Source organism: Dermatophagoides pteronyssinus, unplaced genomic scaffold (assembly GCF_027571235.1).
Source record: "Dermatophagoides pteronyssinus isolate colony J.1.1.1.1 unplaced genomic scaffold, Derpt_VIB-CSIC_2022.12 sq0004, whole genome shotgun sequence".
In the NCBI taxonomy this organism is placed as follows: domain Eukaryota; kingdom Metazoa; phylum Arthropoda; class Arachnida; order Sarcoptiformes; family Pyroglyphidae; genus Dermatophagoides; species Dermatophagoides pteronyssinus.
The window spans coordinates 892,867-909,605 of NW_027461528.1; the positions used below are offsets into that span (position 1 = coordinate 892,867).

At 31.1% G+C, this 16,739-nt stretch overlaps 4 protein-coding genes across 7 annotated transcripts; 2 read left to right on the forward strand and 2 right to left on the reverse strand.

Annotated features, from left to right (window-relative positions):
• The first annotated feature begins 44 nt into the window (after positions 1–44).
• Positions 45–4,669, forward strand: RhoBTB (Rho-related BTB domain containing). 3 transcript variants are annotated; one of them, XM_027338025.2, is made up of 8 exons: positions 45–1,251; positions 1,473–1,692; positions 1,806–2,003; positions 2,268–2,306; positions 2,539–3,641; positions 3,716–3,834; positions 3,926–3,962; positions 4,041–4,669. In XM_027338025.2, exons 1-8 carry the CDS (start codon positions 1,182–1,184, stop codon positions 4,547–4,549), a joined length of 2,295 nt encoding a protein of 764 aa, XP_027193826.2. In that variant the 5' UTR covers positions 45–1,181; the 3' UTR covers positions 4,550–4,669. The 3 variants fall into 3 exon arrangements, with proteins under 3 accessions (XP_027193826.2, XP_027193824.2, XP_027193825.2); XM_027338023.2 differs by having other exon boundaries at positions 49–1,251; positions 3,926–4,669; XM_027338024.2 differs by lacking the exon at positions 2,268–2,306 and having other exon boundaries at positions 57–1,251; positions 3,926–4,669.
• Positions 4,631–8,516, reverse strand: Oga (O-GlcNAcase). 2 transcript variants are annotated; one of them, XM_027338029.2, is made up of 4 exons: positions 6,348–8,516; positions 6,034–6,099; positions 5,171–5,809; positions 4,631–5,110 (listed from the first exon to the last, which is right to left on the reverse strand). In XM_027338029.2, the coding sequence occupies exons 1-4, from the start codon at positions 8,227–8,229 to the stop codon at positions 4,974–4,976; spliced, it is 2,724 nt and encodes a 907-aa protein (XP_027193830.1). In that variant the 5' UTR covers positions 8,230–8,516; the 3' UTR covers positions 4,631–4,973. The 2 variants fall into 2 exon arrangements, with proteins under 2 accessions (XP_027193830.1, XP_027193831.1); XM_027338030.2 differs by lacking the exon at positions 6,034–6,099.
• A 742-nt stretch (positions 8,517–9,258) lies between these two features.
• Positions 9,259–14,703, forward strand: Slik (Sterile20-like kinase). The gene is made up of 9 exons (XM_027338028.2): positions 9,259–9,878; positions 9,951–10,115; positions 10,205–10,403; positions 10,964–11,036; positions 11,112–12,720; positions 12,783–12,952; positions 13,028–13,679; positions 13,742–14,185; positions 14,250–14,703. The coding sequence occupies exons 1-9, from the start codon at positions 9,705–9,707 to the stop codon at positions 14,334–14,336; spliced, it is 3,573 nt and encodes a 1,190-aa protein (XP_027193829.1). The 5' UTR covers positions 9,259–9,704; the 3' UTR covers positions 14,337–14,703.
• On the reverse strand, positions 14,587–16,364 carry LOC113788569 (tetraspanin-33-like). The gene is made up of 5 exons (XM_027338031.2): positions 15,786–16,364; positions 15,522–15,725; positions 15,136–15,447; positions 14,895–15,062; positions 14,587–14,790 (listed from the first exon to the last, which is right to left on the reverse strand). Exons 1-5 carry the CDS (start codon positions 16,062–16,064, stop codon positions 14,716–14,718), a joined length of 1,038 nt encoding a protein of 345 aa, XP_027193832.1. The 5' UTR covers positions 16,065–16,364; the 3' UTR covers positions 14,587–14,715.
• Positions 16,365–16,739: the final 375 nt, after the last annotated feature.

Genomic DNA, 16,739 nt, shown 5'->3' on the forward strand with positions numbered 1-16,739 from the left:
GTCGTCAACCATGGTGTCTTTTTGTTTTGTTTTGTTTGATGGATGCACGAGTTTGTATCATTGGTTGTATGTATATACGTCGTATACAACAACAACAACAACAAAGAAAAGCAAGAAAAAAGCGTCAACAAACATGATCCATTTGGTTGGATCCTGTATCAAGGAAAAAAGAATTCAGATTGATAAACACTAAAAACACACACACAAGGGGTATAGAAAAGATGTAAATATAATGGTCCGACCATAATCATAATAATAATAATAATAATAATCGACTATGGTAAAACGACGAAGAAGAAAACGAAATAAATGGGCGCCTGTGTATAGGTGATGATGATAGCTTTGCTTTGTTTATTTTGGTTGTTGTTGTTGTCGTTATTTTAGCCAGGCAAAAGATTCTAACCATCATGGTTTCAGTCAAGTCAAGTCAGTCATGTTATTTTATTATTATTGGTTGGTTGGTTGGTTGGTTGCTGCCTTTGAATCAAAACAAAACAACAACAAAAAAACATTCCAAATGAAAAAAAATCATAACGATGTTGAGCATATAATCAAACGCAAACATACGCAATAAACAAACAATTCAATATAGAAGTTTCTTTTTCTTTCTCAAATGTTTTATCATTTTGTTGACATGTTGAAAATCCAAAAATCAATTTTCTGGTTACATCGTTGTTGTGTTTCTGTATGTGTGTGTGTTTAACATGATTCTAAATTACTTTGCTGTTGTTGATTGATTGATTGATTGATCGATCGATCTGATTTGATTGATTTTATTGTGCATCATTTCGTTATTATGCAATCATCATCATCATTATTAACCGAAAAAAAAATCATCGATGTGTCTGTTGTTGATGTGTTCATCGATCCGAAATGTTTGATTTGAATGATTGACAAATAATCAATTGGTGATCATGGTGACAGGTGATCTATACTGAAAAGTCATGGCTAATTATCAACCTTATCATCAACAACCTTATCGATTATAATTGGCTCATCTTTTTTTGCATCCATCCATCCATCCATCCATCATTTACACTATTTCCGATAATTGTCACAGTTTAAACTAAATTTTTTTTTAACAAACCTAAAAGGGTTACAGATGTTACATAATCATCAAATTTTTTTCCCTCGTAACAAATTGATTTGATTTGATTGATTTTTTTTTTTTTTTGGTGGTAATGATGATGGATTATGAACATTCGCATCAGGAATTGGTTAAGTGCGTCGTTGTTGGTGATACTGCTGTTGGTTTGTATTATTTTTTGTTGTTAATTTTATTCAGTTTTACAGTGTTTGTGTTGCAGCATTATTGTCGCATCACGTCCAGGAAGCGTTTTGTCTTGTCTTGTGATTATGATGATGATGATATGCATCACTTTATTTGGAAATTTATTCATTCATTGAATTTTTCATTGAATTTTTTGTTTTGTTTTTGTTTTTGTTTTGTTTTGTTTGCGTCCTAAATATAGGAAAAACAAGATTAATATGTGCAAAAGCATGTAATCTAATACTTGATCTAAGTCAATTAATGACAACACATATACCAACAGTATGGGCAATTGATCAATATAGAATACATAAAGAAGTATTGGAACGTTCATGGGAAGTTGTTGATGGTGTTAATGTTTCATTACGTTTATGGGATACATTTGGTGATCATGATAAAGATCGTCGTTTTGCATATGGAAGGTATGATTGATTGATGAAACAAAAAAAAGTTTTTTGTTAACCCTTTTTCTCCTCTGCTAATTACCAAAAATAATTTAATTTTAAAAACAAAAAAATTTATTTTAAAAAATTAGATCGGATGTTGTATTATTATGTTTTTCAATTGCAAATCCATTATCATTACGTAATTGTAAAACAATTTGGTATCCAGAGATTAGAAAATTTTGTCCAAATACACCTATCGTATTGGTTGGTTGTAAAAATGATTTACGTTATATGTTTCGTGATGAACAATTTCAAAATCTTTGCCGTGAACGAAGTCCATTTTTTCGGTAATTTTTAAATCAAAATTTTATTTTTTTTGCTTAATTGATGCACATGCCATGTTGAATGTTCAATTCATAGAAACCTTTATGCACACACCGAAACACTCACCTACACAAGTTATCATTTTGTTTTTACCAAAATAGTCAAAAATCCTTTGATTCTTATATGATTTTCTTTAAAAAAAATTCCAAGTTGATTATCTTTCCATATCACTCTCTCATCAACTATTTCTCAATGTAATTTTCTATATAATTTTCTTTCTAAAATAGGGTTAATCATCTTTGCTGCAGATTTCCTGAATGTGGAAGGTACTAAAAAATTTGATCAATTTTCTTTGTTACATTTTTAGCAATTTTTTTAGATGATCAACAGTAGTGTAGTTAGTTAATTTAGTTAATTAGTTTAACGAATAGAATATAGATAGACTAATAAATAACAGAAAACACTTACATGATGATGAGGATGATGTACATAGTTTGTGATTGAAAGTAATGAAAACTAATGAAAAAAATTCTTAATTCAATTTTTTTTTCAAAATAGGCCACTTAAAGAATGTGATATATTATCACCGGAACAAGGTCGTAATGTTGCTAAAGAAATGAATGCATCATATTATGAAACAAGTGTTTTTACTGGTTATGGTGTTAAACAAGTGTTTGAAAATGTAATACGTTCAGCATTGATTGCTCGACGTCAACAACGTTTTCTAATGACCAGTTTAAAACATGTTCGTGATTGTTTATTGCAGGAACCATTTTTACCACCAAAACCACAACTAGCGCAATTAATAGTTCCACAATCAACTTATAGTCAAGATATTGGTTCATTATTCAATAGACAAGCATATACAGATGTTGTATTTTTAGATCATAAACAACATAGTAAAATTAGTATCAACTGCCATAAAATTGTATTGATTACAGCATCCGATATGTTGAATACATTGTTTACATTTCCACCTTATAATCGTTGTAAAGCTCATTTTGGAACATGTATTGATTCGGTAATGGGTTCAAATATGAATACAAATAAATGTATGACCAAATGTGCAAGTGATCTTAGTATTGCTAGTTCGGTTGAAGATCTAGATAAACATGAACCAAGACCATTTGCTGATGATAGTCTTTTGGATGTTCGTTGGAATCATCTTAAATATGTACTCAGTGCCTCATTATTTCCATTATTAAGTTTTGATACGTCCAAACTATTCAGACATTCATTTAGTAAACAAAAACTTTTTTCATATAATCGTTTTCAACAATCAAAACAACGATTGAAATTATTTCAACAAAAATTAATTACACTTTATAAACATGTACGTCAAGTACGTTTAGATGGAACAAATTTACGATCAACACGTCAATCGATTATATCGTTTGATGGTGAAAACATTCCATTTGAAGCATTGCAAACATATATTTCATTAATATATTCATTTACAACAACAATAAAATCATTTACATTTGATCAATTAAATGATCTTTTTAAATGTTTTTCCTATTTGGATTTTGTCGACTTTGATACATCCGTCCTTTCATTGGATAATTTTCTACCTAATATTCAACATTATATTGATACATGCAAATATGATATATTTGCTAAACGTTTTGCTTTTTTCGGTATTGAAAAAGGATTATTTTCCGGTTCGTATTACATTTTTTATGTCAATGAATTGTCATTGTAAATATATCTGTTTATCAAACAAAAAAAAAAATAGATGTCATATTTCGATTGGACGATGGTACTTGTTATGGTCATAAAGCTGTACTTATGGCTAGATGTGAAGTAATGGAAGCAATGTTTAAAGGTGATTTTCGTGAAAGTTTAGCTCAAATGGTAATTGTGTGGTGTAAATTGATCAAATCAATTTTGTGGTGGATTCTAAATAATTTTTGGTTGTTTGCTTTTTTTTGTTTTCTTCTAACAGATTGTGTTTCCGAATGTGACCAAAGAAACATTCTACAGTATGTTATTCTACATTTATACCGATATGTTGATCGATAGTATCAATCATAAAAATTGTCTTCCATTAATCGAATTAGCTAATCGTTTTTGTTTAACACGTTTAATTGGTTTGATTGAAGAACGTATTGTAAATGAATTATTATATTTAGCTGAAAAACAAAAAACTGATATAACACTTGCTGTACTACGATTATTGGAACCATCACAAATACATAATGCTGATCAATTAACGGAATTTTGTTTACATTATATTACAACACATTATAATGATATTTGTCATAATCATACAAAATCATTACGATCATTACATCCAGAAAATCAAGCCTACTTAAATCGTAATCGTTGGCCACCAATTTGGTATCTAAAAGAATTAGATTATTTTGAACGTTGTGTACGTGAACGTGAATGGCAACAAAATCCAAAATGTTATAAAAGACGTCGTATAAATGCCGGGTGTTTTTGTTTTTCACCATCCAAACCTAAATCAAATACTAATCATTTGAATAATCAATTGAATAAAACAAATACATCAACAACAACAACAACTTATTCTGGTTTGACTTATAAGATTATTGGTATTCTGTGATCCTATTCATTCATTTATCATCATTTTTATCATTGATAATTCATAATCCATCCAATTCAACATAATCATAATCAAATAATATCATATTTGAATAAATATTTTTTATTTCATTTCACAAAATCTTTCTTCTATTTTTAAAATTATATTATCAGTGTACGTGTGTGTGTTGTATGTGAAATTCATTTAAAAAATGAAACAAAAAGCATGCATTATTTAAATAATTAGGAATGAAAAGAATTGGATATAATAATAATAAGGATAGGTATGAAAAAAAAGGATATCACCCAAATATTGAGATTATATCACCGAAAAAAAAGAAGAAGAAAACAGTGTGTCCACATTGTGTGTTTGTGTCAAGTGTCAAGTCAAATGATAAAGTGGAGATGAGATGAGATGAATGAATTAAGATAGTTTTACTAAATTTTTAGATGACTCGTCCAACATAAACGTCATCAGTTGCAATTGAATTTCTAATGTTAATAGTTTGAAATCCTAATTTCAGATAAAATTCAATAGTTTTCTTATCGTTTGCGGGTATTCGACAATATAAGCCTTTCGAACCTGGAATTCAGAAAATAAACGAATTAAATTTGATTGGCATTATATATAGAGATAACAAACCATTTGCTTTAAGTGCAGCAATCACACAGGTGAGCATTCGTTTTGGTACACTAAGATCCATAATGTTGGCCATAACTGCCAATGTTAAAAGTGAAGGATAATTTGCGAATATTTCTTCAGGATCGGATAATTGTTGTTTATATTGATTATGCATTTCATCTACAAATTGGCCAACATATTTTTCTTTTAATGATCGTTCTTCGGCCATCAATGGATATTTTTCCAACAATCCTGGTATCCATGAAACTTCTAATTTGGCAAAGAAATTTTTAGCATCCAATACGGCCAATGCATAACCACAAAGACGAACATCATCTTCAACTATAAAACAATATTCAGGACTGAGCGTAAGAAAACCGCCAATTAATTTATCACCAACTAATTGATCATTATTTTCAAGCAAAATATGTCGATCATAATTTTTAAAACATATTTCATAAACCGATTGTAAATCACTTGGCAAATATGGACGGATTGTATAGATACGACTGGTTGGTGAATCAGGTGCTTTATATAGGAATAAATCGCTAACCGATTCTACCGGTAACATTCGTTGTAGTTCACCGGTAAGACCACCACGAAATAACCATGGTTCTTGTTCACCACTTTGAAATGCTTCTTTATATCCTTTTGAGAACCCTTTAAAATTAAAAAAAAAAATTAAAAAAATTAAAATCAACTTCGACATTATCATATACGGATTGATGAATTAAATAGATTTGGAAGAAAAAAAATTTTTGACAGGCATGCATTGTGGGGATCTAATATGTATATTAATTATAATTATAGATGAACAAATATGTTTCACTATCAGGAAATTAATGTAATCAAATCAAATCAATCAATTTAGCCATCAATCATACATGTAAAAGTTGCGGGAAATAAACCAATTGGTTGGAAAAAGTTTGTCACCGGTACTCGGCCGAGTGCTATATCAATCAAATGGTAAACGGGTTCAGAGATTAAGAGAGATAGAGAGACAGAGAGAGAGAGAGAGAGAGAGAGAGAGAGAGAGAGAGAGAGAGAGAGAGAGAGAGAGAGAGAGAGAGAGAGAGAACGAGAATAATAGAAATAAAACAAGAAATGCAAAATAAATAAAAGCAAATTCATTAGGGCCATTATTATTTTCAATAAAAAAAGAAGAATATTTTTCGAAATTAAAATAAAAAAAACTTACCGATCCATTTTACATATGAATTGAGCAATGAAATAACTCCTTTTATATCCCAAACATATGGATAAAGTTCATAAAGTAATGAACGATTTTTACAAAATGTTAAACGTGTTAATAAACGACCAATCAACATTGTCATTTCATTGAATTTAGCTGCACGATCATACCATTCATTGATTTCGGCACTAACATTTGTTTGTTCATTTGTATTGGCCGTTTGTCGTTTACGACGATATTCCGAAACAATAAATCCATTTGTTTTAAGCCAATGAAATTCATGTAAAATTTGAACACCTTGAGGTCCATGTTCGAAAGGTAAATAGAATAAATCGACCAACAGAGCAATATCTTCGAAAGTAAGCATTGTGGATTTAGTTTCGTTTACCGCTGAATCATCATTTTCAAATGTTACTTCGGTTTGCATTTCATCTGAATCAACACTGTTCATGCTGTTTTTGGCTGAATTTCCATCACTTTCTTTGATTAAATTTTCAATCATTGGTACGTCCAAAGAATTGATCTTGTGTGAAGAATCGGGAGATGGATTACAATCCATTGGTTCTAAACTTTGAACAGTATTTTCTTTATTTTCAAGCAATTCGTCATGATTGATTGTCGAATTACCGTTTTCGATCCGATTACCTATATCCGAATCTAGCATCAAACCGTTTTCGGTTAATGGTTCATTTTTGCAAGGTGATGTTGATTTAGTTGTCGTAGTTATGAGCGAATCATAATTGAGTGTAATATTAGGTGGTGGATTACCGGTAGTACTAGTTCCAAGCACAAGATTCGGTTTTATTTGTGGATTTTTCACCTTGTAAAATTCGGTAATCCATTCTTGAATAGCCACACGTAATGCATTTCGATAATGATAAACACAAGAATCCATTTCGACAGGTACATCTTCAATAGAACCATTTTCTGATTCAGATTCAAGTTTAATATCCGAATTAGATTGACATTCATTAGCATCTTTTGTACATTTACTCCATTGACCTAACGTATGAATTGGAATGAAATTAGCTTCGTATTCACAGTTAGGATTAGTGAACACTCCACTTAAATGCGGTATTAATTGCGTTGAACGATCACTATATGGACCTAAAAATAAACGTTTCTGATCATAATCATTAGCATGAAGATTATCCCAGATAACTGGTTTTCGACGAAGAACATCAGTTAATTCTTGAATCTGAGACAAACCAATACTTTGAGATATTACACGATTACCAGTCCACATGATTCCAATGTTTGTATTCAGTTTAGCACCGATTGTTGATAAATAATCTGAATGTTGTACATTTGGTACAGCTCTTGATGAACAATATTCAGTTGGACAGAATATAAATACAGGTTGATCTAAATGTTGATAAACTTCATTGGTAACTGAAACCTGTGCACTGGCAAATGATTTAAATGCTTCACGATCATTTTCATTTAATTCAGGTTCAATATCATCAAAAAGTAAAGCAAAAGATTCACATCCTAATTGTTTAACTTGATCCAATTTACGTTTCAATGCTTGAACATCTTTTGGATTCGAATAACCGATATCTAAACCAGGTGATATAGCATAAACAAATAGAATACCATTTGACTTAGAATTCGATATTAACACAGACAATTGTTCCGATTCTTCAACAGTATATAATTCTCGCCATAAATTTCTATGTTTGAGATCATCTTTTGGTGCATACATATAAACATTCATACCGAAACGTTTTAGTTTAGCGAAAAGATCTTTACGTTGTTCAAGTGTCCATGGTCGACCATAGAATCCTTCAACAACTCCACAAAGAAATGTATTCGATTTACAATTCGATGGTGTTGATTCGTTTGATGTACTGCTTATAATTGATGTCGATTCTTCGTCCAGGCTCATTATGTAAATAGTGTTCTTTTATTTTATTTTAATTAATATTACAAATCGATTATGAAGATTTTAAAAAAAACGACGATATCCAAACGAACATCGATTTACGATGAACGTGTTCAATCAATTATGCAATAAATAACACACACAGATCAATGCTAAATTCGAATGTGAACAGAATAAACACACACACACAATGCTAAAATAATAGCTCCTTTATTATTTTGTTCTTCTCTCGTTTACACTGTTGGATGGTGGACGATGATAGTTCAATGGATGCACTCAACAAACAAAACACAAAAAGCAAAATAATGATACAGGGCTCGGTCGACATTTAGATTCTTTAAAATCATTGTTTCAAAAACTAGATGGTGCATAAATCGACCACACCATTTAGATTTAGATTGGCTGGTTGGCTTGGTTTGGTTTGGTTGGTTTAATATAACTGCCTGCCTGGCACATATACAGATGTGGATGCCAATCGACAACAACTTGTAGCTCAGACCAATATATCCATCATCATATATCCCTGTGTATTTAATGATACAGCCACAATTTTTTTTATTTTGGTGATGCCTGCAATAATACACCAACAACAACATCAATTTGTTTTTTTTCTGGAGAGAGAGTTGTGTGTTTATCCAGTGTTTATCTTTCTCCAATAAATCCACCATATCTCTCTCTTTTATCTGAATCAAAAATAAAAATTGAGCTTCAATTTTCATTTGGTAATCTATCGACTAATCATCAAACAAACAAGCAATCAGCAATCATCATCATCATCAGTTTGATATTCAACCAAAAAGAAGAAAAAAAAACAACAAAAGTTGATTGTGATCCATCTGCAAATACAAATACCAAAATATATTAAACACATTCCTCCCCCCCAATCACCAACCAACCAACCACCACCGCCATCAAAAAGTGTCCACAGCTGACCTGTCCATTTTATTTTGTTTATTTTGTTTGTTCGTTGTTGTTGTTGCTGTTGTGAGTAAATTTGTCTTTATCAAAATTTTTTTTCCCGTTTTGAATCAAAAAAAAAAAAGATAATAATCATCATCATCATCAACAACAACAACAAAAGGTGTAACTTATCGATAATAAACATTTGCAACCTGTATACAGGTACGTGTGTATACGGTGTGTGTGTGTGCAATCAGCTTGATTGTGTCCTGTTTTTTTCATTTATTTTCGTCATCATTATCATTTAGTGTAATGAATGATGAGTATTTGTGATTTGTGATTTGTGATTGATGTGTAACGGTAATCAAAGTGATGATGATGCCGGTCGATATTGATTCGAAAAACAATTGATAAATTCATGATCCGCAAGCAACAACATTCCTTCCATTTTTTTGTTTGTTATTTATGACTTTTATATATTTGCATTCGATTTTTATTGATCAAATGTCGATCATTATATAACTTATTAGTTTTCCATATTAACTTTGTTGTACAATTTCGACACACAAGAAAAAAAAATGTCAACATTTTTTGAACGTATAAAAAATAAAGTATTTCGTGCCGGTAATCATGGATCGGCCGGTACTAAACGTAAAAAATTTTTTCATAATATTAAATTTGATGAAAATCCCGAAGAAACATGGAAAACTGTTGGTGAAATTGGTGATGGTGCATTTGGTAAAGTTTATAAGGTAAGTTGATTTTAAAAAAAAACATGAAGAAAAATTTGAGATAATTTACCTCGCTTAAAACATTTTGAATAGGCTGAAAATATTCATAATGGCCAATTAGCTGCAGCAAAAATTTGTGAATTAAAAGAAGAAGATGAATTAGAAGATTTTGTTGTTGAAATTGATATACTTTCTGAATGTCGTCATCCAAACATTGTACAATTAATTGAAGCTTATTTTTTTGAAGGCAAACTTTGGGTAAATATGATGATGATTAAAAATTGAAAATTCAAAGGGAATCATCATTCAATAATGGTCTTTTCTTTTTGTTTTTTTCCATATTTTAGATGTTTATCGAATTCTGTGAAGGTGGTGCAATCGATTCAATAATGATGGATTTGGAAAAACCATTGACTGAATCACAAATACGTTTTGTTTGTCGTGAAATTGTTGAAGGATTAAAATATTTACATGAAAAAAAGGTGATACATCGAGATTTAAAAGCCGGAAATGTTCTTTTAACGCTTGAAGGTGATGTTAAACTGGGTAAGTGTGAATGTGTTTAAAAATCAAATCTTTAACCCTCCGCTATTCACGCAGCATTTCTCACGTCGTTATCCATGTGGGGTCATTTTTGACCCCAACTTTGATCGCTTTTAAATTATGTTAGAAAGTTAAAATAATCTAAAATTTTGTGCTCAACTCTTAGAAAATATTATCAATTTTAAAATTTCATCAAAAAATTCTATCTTAAAAGCATATCATTAATGATACAAAGCGGCAAACAAATTTTGATTTTCCTATTAAATTTCGGGTCTGTTCATAACGTAAGTGTTGTAGGTAGGGATCCTACAGCACTTACGTTATGCACATTTAGACTTCATCCCGAAAATCGATGATTTCTCCACTATTTTTAGTCGGAAAACGGTGAAATTGCCTATCATGTTCAATAAACATAGATCTTTGATCATTCAAGAGAAAATTGATTTATGTCGATAGATTTTCGAATGGCGAAGTTTTAAATGTCGTTGGGGTCAAATTTGACCCCACATGGATAGCCGAGGGTTAAAAATCTTTATTAATCTTTTTTTTTCATCAATTTATAGCTGATTTTGGTGTATCGGCCAAAAACAAGAATACCATTCAGAAACGTGATTCTTTTATCGGTACTCCATATTGGTAAGCGAGTAAAAAACAATCACCCTGTTAATTAAAAAAAATTCATTTTGTTTGGTTTTTTACTATACGATATAGGATGGCACCCGAAGTAATCATGTGTGAAACTATTCGCGATAATCCTTATGATTATAAAGCTGATATCTGGTCTTTAGGTATTACTTTGATTGAATTTGCTCAAACAGAGCCACCAAATCATCAAATGAGTCCGATGCGTGTTTTATTAAAAATTCAAAAAGGTGATCCACCTAGATTAGATAACCCGAAAAAATGGTCATCCGAATTCAACAATTTTATAGCCAAATGTCTTATTAAAGATTGCAATACTAGGCCTAATGCTTCTGAACTTTTAGAACATCCATTTTTGAAACAGGTGAAACCTGTCGAAGATAAACGTGCCTTATTAGCATTGATTAGTGAATACAAAGCCGAAGTTGTTGAATATGAAACCGAAGTAAACGAAGATGATGATGTCAGTAGCAAGGATACTATTTCTCGTCAAGATTCTTCAATAGAAAATTCGCCTTCTACTGATGAACAGATTCCATCAACACCTACTACACCAACCGTAGAGGAAGTAAAGAAAAGCACAAAACGTGTACCTGCTCCATTACCACCAGTATTGACTACTTCTTCAGTAGCTTCGACCAACGGTAGTAATGATAGTGATAATGCAGCATTAGAAGTTTTACAAGAATCTATTGAAGAAGTTGATGAAGAACAAACGCAAGAAAATGAATCGAAAAGCCAAGATGTGTCAAATGAGGTCCAAAATGATGTTGAATCACCAGCATTGATCACCACAACCGATTCAAGCACATTAAATGAACAGAAGTTGGTTGATCAAAACGAAATAGCTTTGTTCACCGATGACAATAATCCTATTCTTAATTGTGATCCTGAAGACATTTCCAACTGTGACGATCTAACTCCGTGCCATACCCCACAAATGAACGAATCAGTATTTGATGATGATAATTGTCAGGTGACCATTCTTTCCAATCACAGTACAATCATTAATACGACCGGTCAACCAACGTCCGAAGATCAACGTAACATATCGATAGTGACCATCGATGATGGCAAACCTATTTCCATTCAAACTTCTGAAGCTCATTCAAACGACAAACTAGATCGACCAGCCAACGATGACTATGCAGTGATTGATAAACCATCCAATGGTAAAATAACTGATAAACATACGCAACCTCCATCACCATCACAAAAACAACCACCTTCATCTACCAAAAATGGTGTTTCTAAACCAGCAGCGAACGCTAATGTAAAAACGACGATCAAAGTAAATTTAAATCCAAAAGCAGAAAATGAACGACGTAATCAAAATAGTCCGAAACGTGTGCCGGTTGATAAAAACCATGTTACCACTCGAATTGATCAGGTAACACCTATTGTTAATAGCCGAAACAATGGCAATCATGAACGCAATAACCATCATCATCATCATCATGGTCATCATCATCACAAAACCGTTCAATCACCACCAATAGAATCGAATAACAAAAGTTTAAAACGAGAACCATCCAATTCAAGTAGCAGTAATTTTGGTAGTGTAGGTAGCAGTGATAAAGAGAATATCCTAAACAATTTGAATAATAACGGTAAAATGCAACAAGCAAATGATCAATCGTCTGCTGCAGTTTTGTTGCGTAAGAAACAACGAGATATGGTATGTAACTATTATTCAGGCAAATCTATCAATACAATTCTAATCATATTTGAAATTTATAGGAATCACCATCTCGACGTGAGAAAAAATCTCAAGTTTCTGAACATTCAGCACAGAAGAAAACGTTAAAAACAAAGACCCGTAAATTTGTTGTCGATGGTGTGGTTGTCACAACAACTACTCAAAAAGTAATTGATGGTGAAAACGATAAGAACAACGATCAATATTTAAGGTAAGTTTTCCGGACAACTACCTGTTTTTTATTTTATTTTTGACGATAATTTTTTTTCCAAATAATTTTTAACAGGAAACAAGAGCTAAGAGAGCTAAAAATGTTACAAAAACATGAAATCAAACAACTACAGGAGCTTGAATGTCGTTCAATAGCCGCATATGATGCACAAGAGAAAAAGTTTGATATGGAAATGGCCGCATTAAAAAAATCATACGATATTGATCTGGAATCATTGATTCGAGAACAAAAAGCACTAGTCGAAAAAGGTGAAGAACATCAACAGGCTGAACTAAAATTAGCTACCCGTCGTATTAAACAAGAACAAGAACGAGAATTGAAAAATTTTCGTGAATCACTTAAAGCTGAACAAAAAATGCTCAGACAAGATGTGGATATGATGCCTAAAGATAAACGTAAAAATGAATTTAGAATACGTAAAGATCGGCTGGATAAAATTCACGCCGAAAAGGAAAGACAATTTATTGAATCTTTGAATCGTCAATTCGAATATAACATCAACAAATTGAATCAAAGTCATCGTGAAAAATTGGCCATGATGGAAAGAGAATTTTTAAAACAAAAACAAAAACTTCTTAGAGCACGAGAAGCAGCAATTTGGGAATTGGAAGAAAAACATATTTATAATAAATATAGTCTTCTTAAGAAACAATTAAACGAATCATTTTTCCTACAACGACATCAGATGCTTGATCGACATGAAAAGGTTTGTCCAATCACTTTATTTGTCCAATCACATTTCATTAATCTCATTCATTTTTTGAACAGGAATTTGAACATTATAAACGTTGGAATAGTCTACAGGAAGAGGAATTACTGAAAAGACAGGCTATTGAAAAACGATCATTACCGAAACGAATTCGTTCGGAAATGAAAACTCGTGAAATGATGTATCGTGCAAGTTTACAAATCAGTATGGCCAATTTAAACAATGCCTACAGTAATGAAGATGAACGAGAAAAACTTAAACGATTTCAAGAAAGTGAAAAACATCGATACAAAGATGAACAAGCTCGTCAAGAGATTAAACATCAAAAACAAATTGAAAATTTAAAGAATCGTTGTGCAGCGGTTATACATGAATTGGAACAAATTCATAAAGATAAGAAAAAAGCACTTTGCGAACATGAAATTCTTAAATTAAATATGCTTGAAGAAGAACATGCTGAAGAGCTGAAACAATGGAAATCGCAATTAATGCCACGCAAATTGGTTTGTTTTGCTTAAAATAATCTTACTCTATTAATCACAAAATTTTTTCTTTTTGTTATTGTAGAAACTGGAAGAGGAATTTATTCGACAAATTGAAGATCAAGAACGTTTCTATGCAACTACATCAGCAAATGCAGCCGTTTTTGATTGACTCGCATGATGATTAATCTTTTATATTGAAAAAAAATTACAATAATTTTTTCCAAACTAGTCCGCTTTTATACACACACATCCCGTACACATTTTTTTTTGTTTGTTTGCATTCATCATCCTAATAATCATCATCATCATCATCCGAAAATGATTTTTTGTGTGTGTGTAAATACAAATGTAGTAGTTTTACAATCGTATTTAAAATTACAAAACAAAAAAAAAAAAAATGAATGAATTTTGTATTTATAATAATGATGATGATTGTATATATTTTATTATTTTGATTTCAATTTGTACAATTGAGTTTAAAATTGAGAAGACCCAAAAAAAAAAAAAAAAAAAAAGAATTGGTATATGCAATATTCGTATCATCAAAATCATCTTCCATTCCAACGGGATAATTGTGCCGATATTTGGCCCTGTAATGAACGTGCTAAAAACATAAGCAATAACTATAAAGAAACAAATAGGAAAAAGAAAGAAAACAAATCCAAAAAATGATTAGTTTGTTTGTTTTGATGGATCAGATGGAAAAAGAACTAGATATGTTACTAACCTGAATGATAGCAATACCAATACAAACATAGGCAAGAATAGGTATATGTGGTGCAATTTTTTCCGTAATAGCTTCAATACAACCACGTGTAAAAATATCTTTATTTACTTCGACAACTGAACTTATATTTTGCATATTAAAACCACATTCATTGTTAATTAGACCAGACTGGAAATAGGTAAGCAAAAAAAAATGACAATGTTAAATGAGGAAAACTAACAGATCTTAGTGAGAAACTTACATCCAGATTACGAGAATTACGGCAACAGGAATATGGTACGGCACATCGTTCACGGCTAGGATTTGTATCCAAACATTCGAAATAAATATTTTTTGACCAATCTTTATAACCTTTATCCGATACACCACAGCATTGAAATTCTGTTTGTACCAAATCGATAATATTCTGTAGATTTGAATCATCTCGATATTTGATAATTGGTTCATTTGAGAATGCTTCCTTCACCAGGTTCAGGAATGAATTTGGAAATAGGATTGCAACAGCCGATAAAATTGTCTCAGCAATAAACATAAGCAATAATATTAGCGAATACTGTTTTTTGACCAAAAAAAAAAAAAAAAATTAAAACGATATTTGTAGAAAAAACAAAAGAAAAATCAACTGACCAATCGAAGAAGAAAAAGATTTTCACGTAATGCACCAATACATCCGGTAAAACTCATGATGAAAACAATACTTCCAAATACAATAATAAACAATGATATGTTAAGCAAAAGATCAATAACAGTACGAACATGAATAGCCGTATTATCGCTATATTCTTCAAGAAATGACCAGGCACCTAAACCAATCAATAGGCAACCGAATATCTGACAAACAAAATAAACTTATTAATCAATCAATCAGAAAATTGATTCAAAACAAATTACCCAAACAATTAGATTGAAAAAGAATAGAAAATATTTAATACATGGTGAAATGAATGTAAAATTTTCATCATATTGTAATTGTAATAATTGTGCTAAACGTAATGTATTCAAATGTGAATGTTGATGGCGACGATTATTATTATTGTTGTTGCTGTTGTTGTTACTGGATCGATGTCTAACATTTGCATTCGATGATGATGATGATGATGATTGTTGTTGTCTATTTCGTTGCGATGGTGCGGACGATGATGATGCGGCAGTTGTTTGACTTCGAGTCATGTTTGCTTCAATTTTTTTTTAAATACCTAAATTGATCGAGATCTGATTGAAATTGACGATGATGGTGAATCGCTCAGAAAACAACAAAAATATTTTCCAAAATTTAATCCAACATGATCAGATCAGAAAACATTCAAGAAAACATCACGAATATTATTTACAAAGAAAGAAAAAAAGAAAAGAAATTCACTTTGTTGACATCATAATATCAATCAAAACAAACATAACAAAACGAAAGAAAAAAAAGAGATCGAATTGTCATCACCTGATATTCTGATAGTTTATACACAACAGACAGACAAAACACAGACTTTAAATCTTGGCTTGCTCAGTGAAAATCATAACAAAACAAGGCAGACAATATTGTAATACAGCCAGCAGTCAATGAATTGCTCACTGTATATCCATTCATTCATTCATTCATTTCATTTTATTCAATGGATAAACGTTATTCATTCATACAGACTTCAGACATACATACAAGATAATGTAAATGGCAAAGGCGTCACACAAAAACATACACAAAAAGCAATGTGCAATACTAACTTTTTGTCTTTTTTTCAATCTTTCTCTCTATGGTTTTTGGATGTGTCATCCGAAACTTTTTTTTTTGGTTTCCAACGTTTCGTTTCGTATTGACACAATTGAACGAATGAAATGGATGAATGAATGAAT

Coding starts and splice junctions, on each gene's coding strand:
- Slik (XM_027338028.2), top strand. CDS start 9,705: ATGTCAACATTTTTTGAACGTATAAAAAATAAAGTATTTCGTGCCGGT. Junction 9,879..9,950: donor CATTTGGTAAAGTTTATAAG/GTAAGTTGATTT, acceptor CATTTTGAATAG/GCTGAAAATATTCATAATGG. Junction 14,186..14,249: donor AATTAATGCCACGCAAATTG/GTTTGTTTTGCT, acceptor TTGTTATTGTAG/AAACTGGAAGAGGAATTTAT.
- RhoBTB (XM_027338023.2), top strand. CDS start 1,182: ATGATGATGGATTATGAACATTCGCATCAGGAATTGGTTAAGTGCGTC. Junction 1,693..1,805: donor CGTCGTTTTGCATATGGAAG/GTATGATTGATT, acceptor TTAAAAAATTAG/ATCGGATGTTGTATTATTAT. Junction 2,307..2,538: donor AGATTTCCTGAATGTGGAAG/GTACTAAAAAAT, acceptor TTTTCAAAATAG/GCCACTTAAAGAATGTGATA.
- Oga (XM_027338029.2), bottom strand. CDS start 8,229: ATGAGCCTGGACGAAGAATCGACATCAATTATAAGCAGTACATCAAAC. Junction 6,100..6,347: donor TTCATATGTAAAATGGATCG/GTAAGTTTTTTT, acceptor TGATTGATATAG/CACTCGGCCGAGTACCGGTG. Junction 5,111..5,170: donor TGCTGCACTTAAAGCAAATG/GTTTGTTATCTC, acceptor TCTGAATTCCAG/GTTCGAAAGGCTTATATTGT.
- LOC113788569 (XM_027338031.2), bottom strand. CDS start 16,064: ATGACTCGAAGTCAAACAACTGCCGCATCATCATCGTCCGCACCATCG. Junction 15,726..15,785: donor TTTTCAATCTAATTGTTTGG/GTAATTTGTTTT, acceptor TTTGTTTGTCAG/ATATTCGGTTGCCTATTGAT. Junction 14,791..14,894: donor TTGGTATTGCTATCATTCAG/GTTAGTAACATA, acceptor GTTTCTTTATAG/TTATTGCTTATGTTTTTAGC.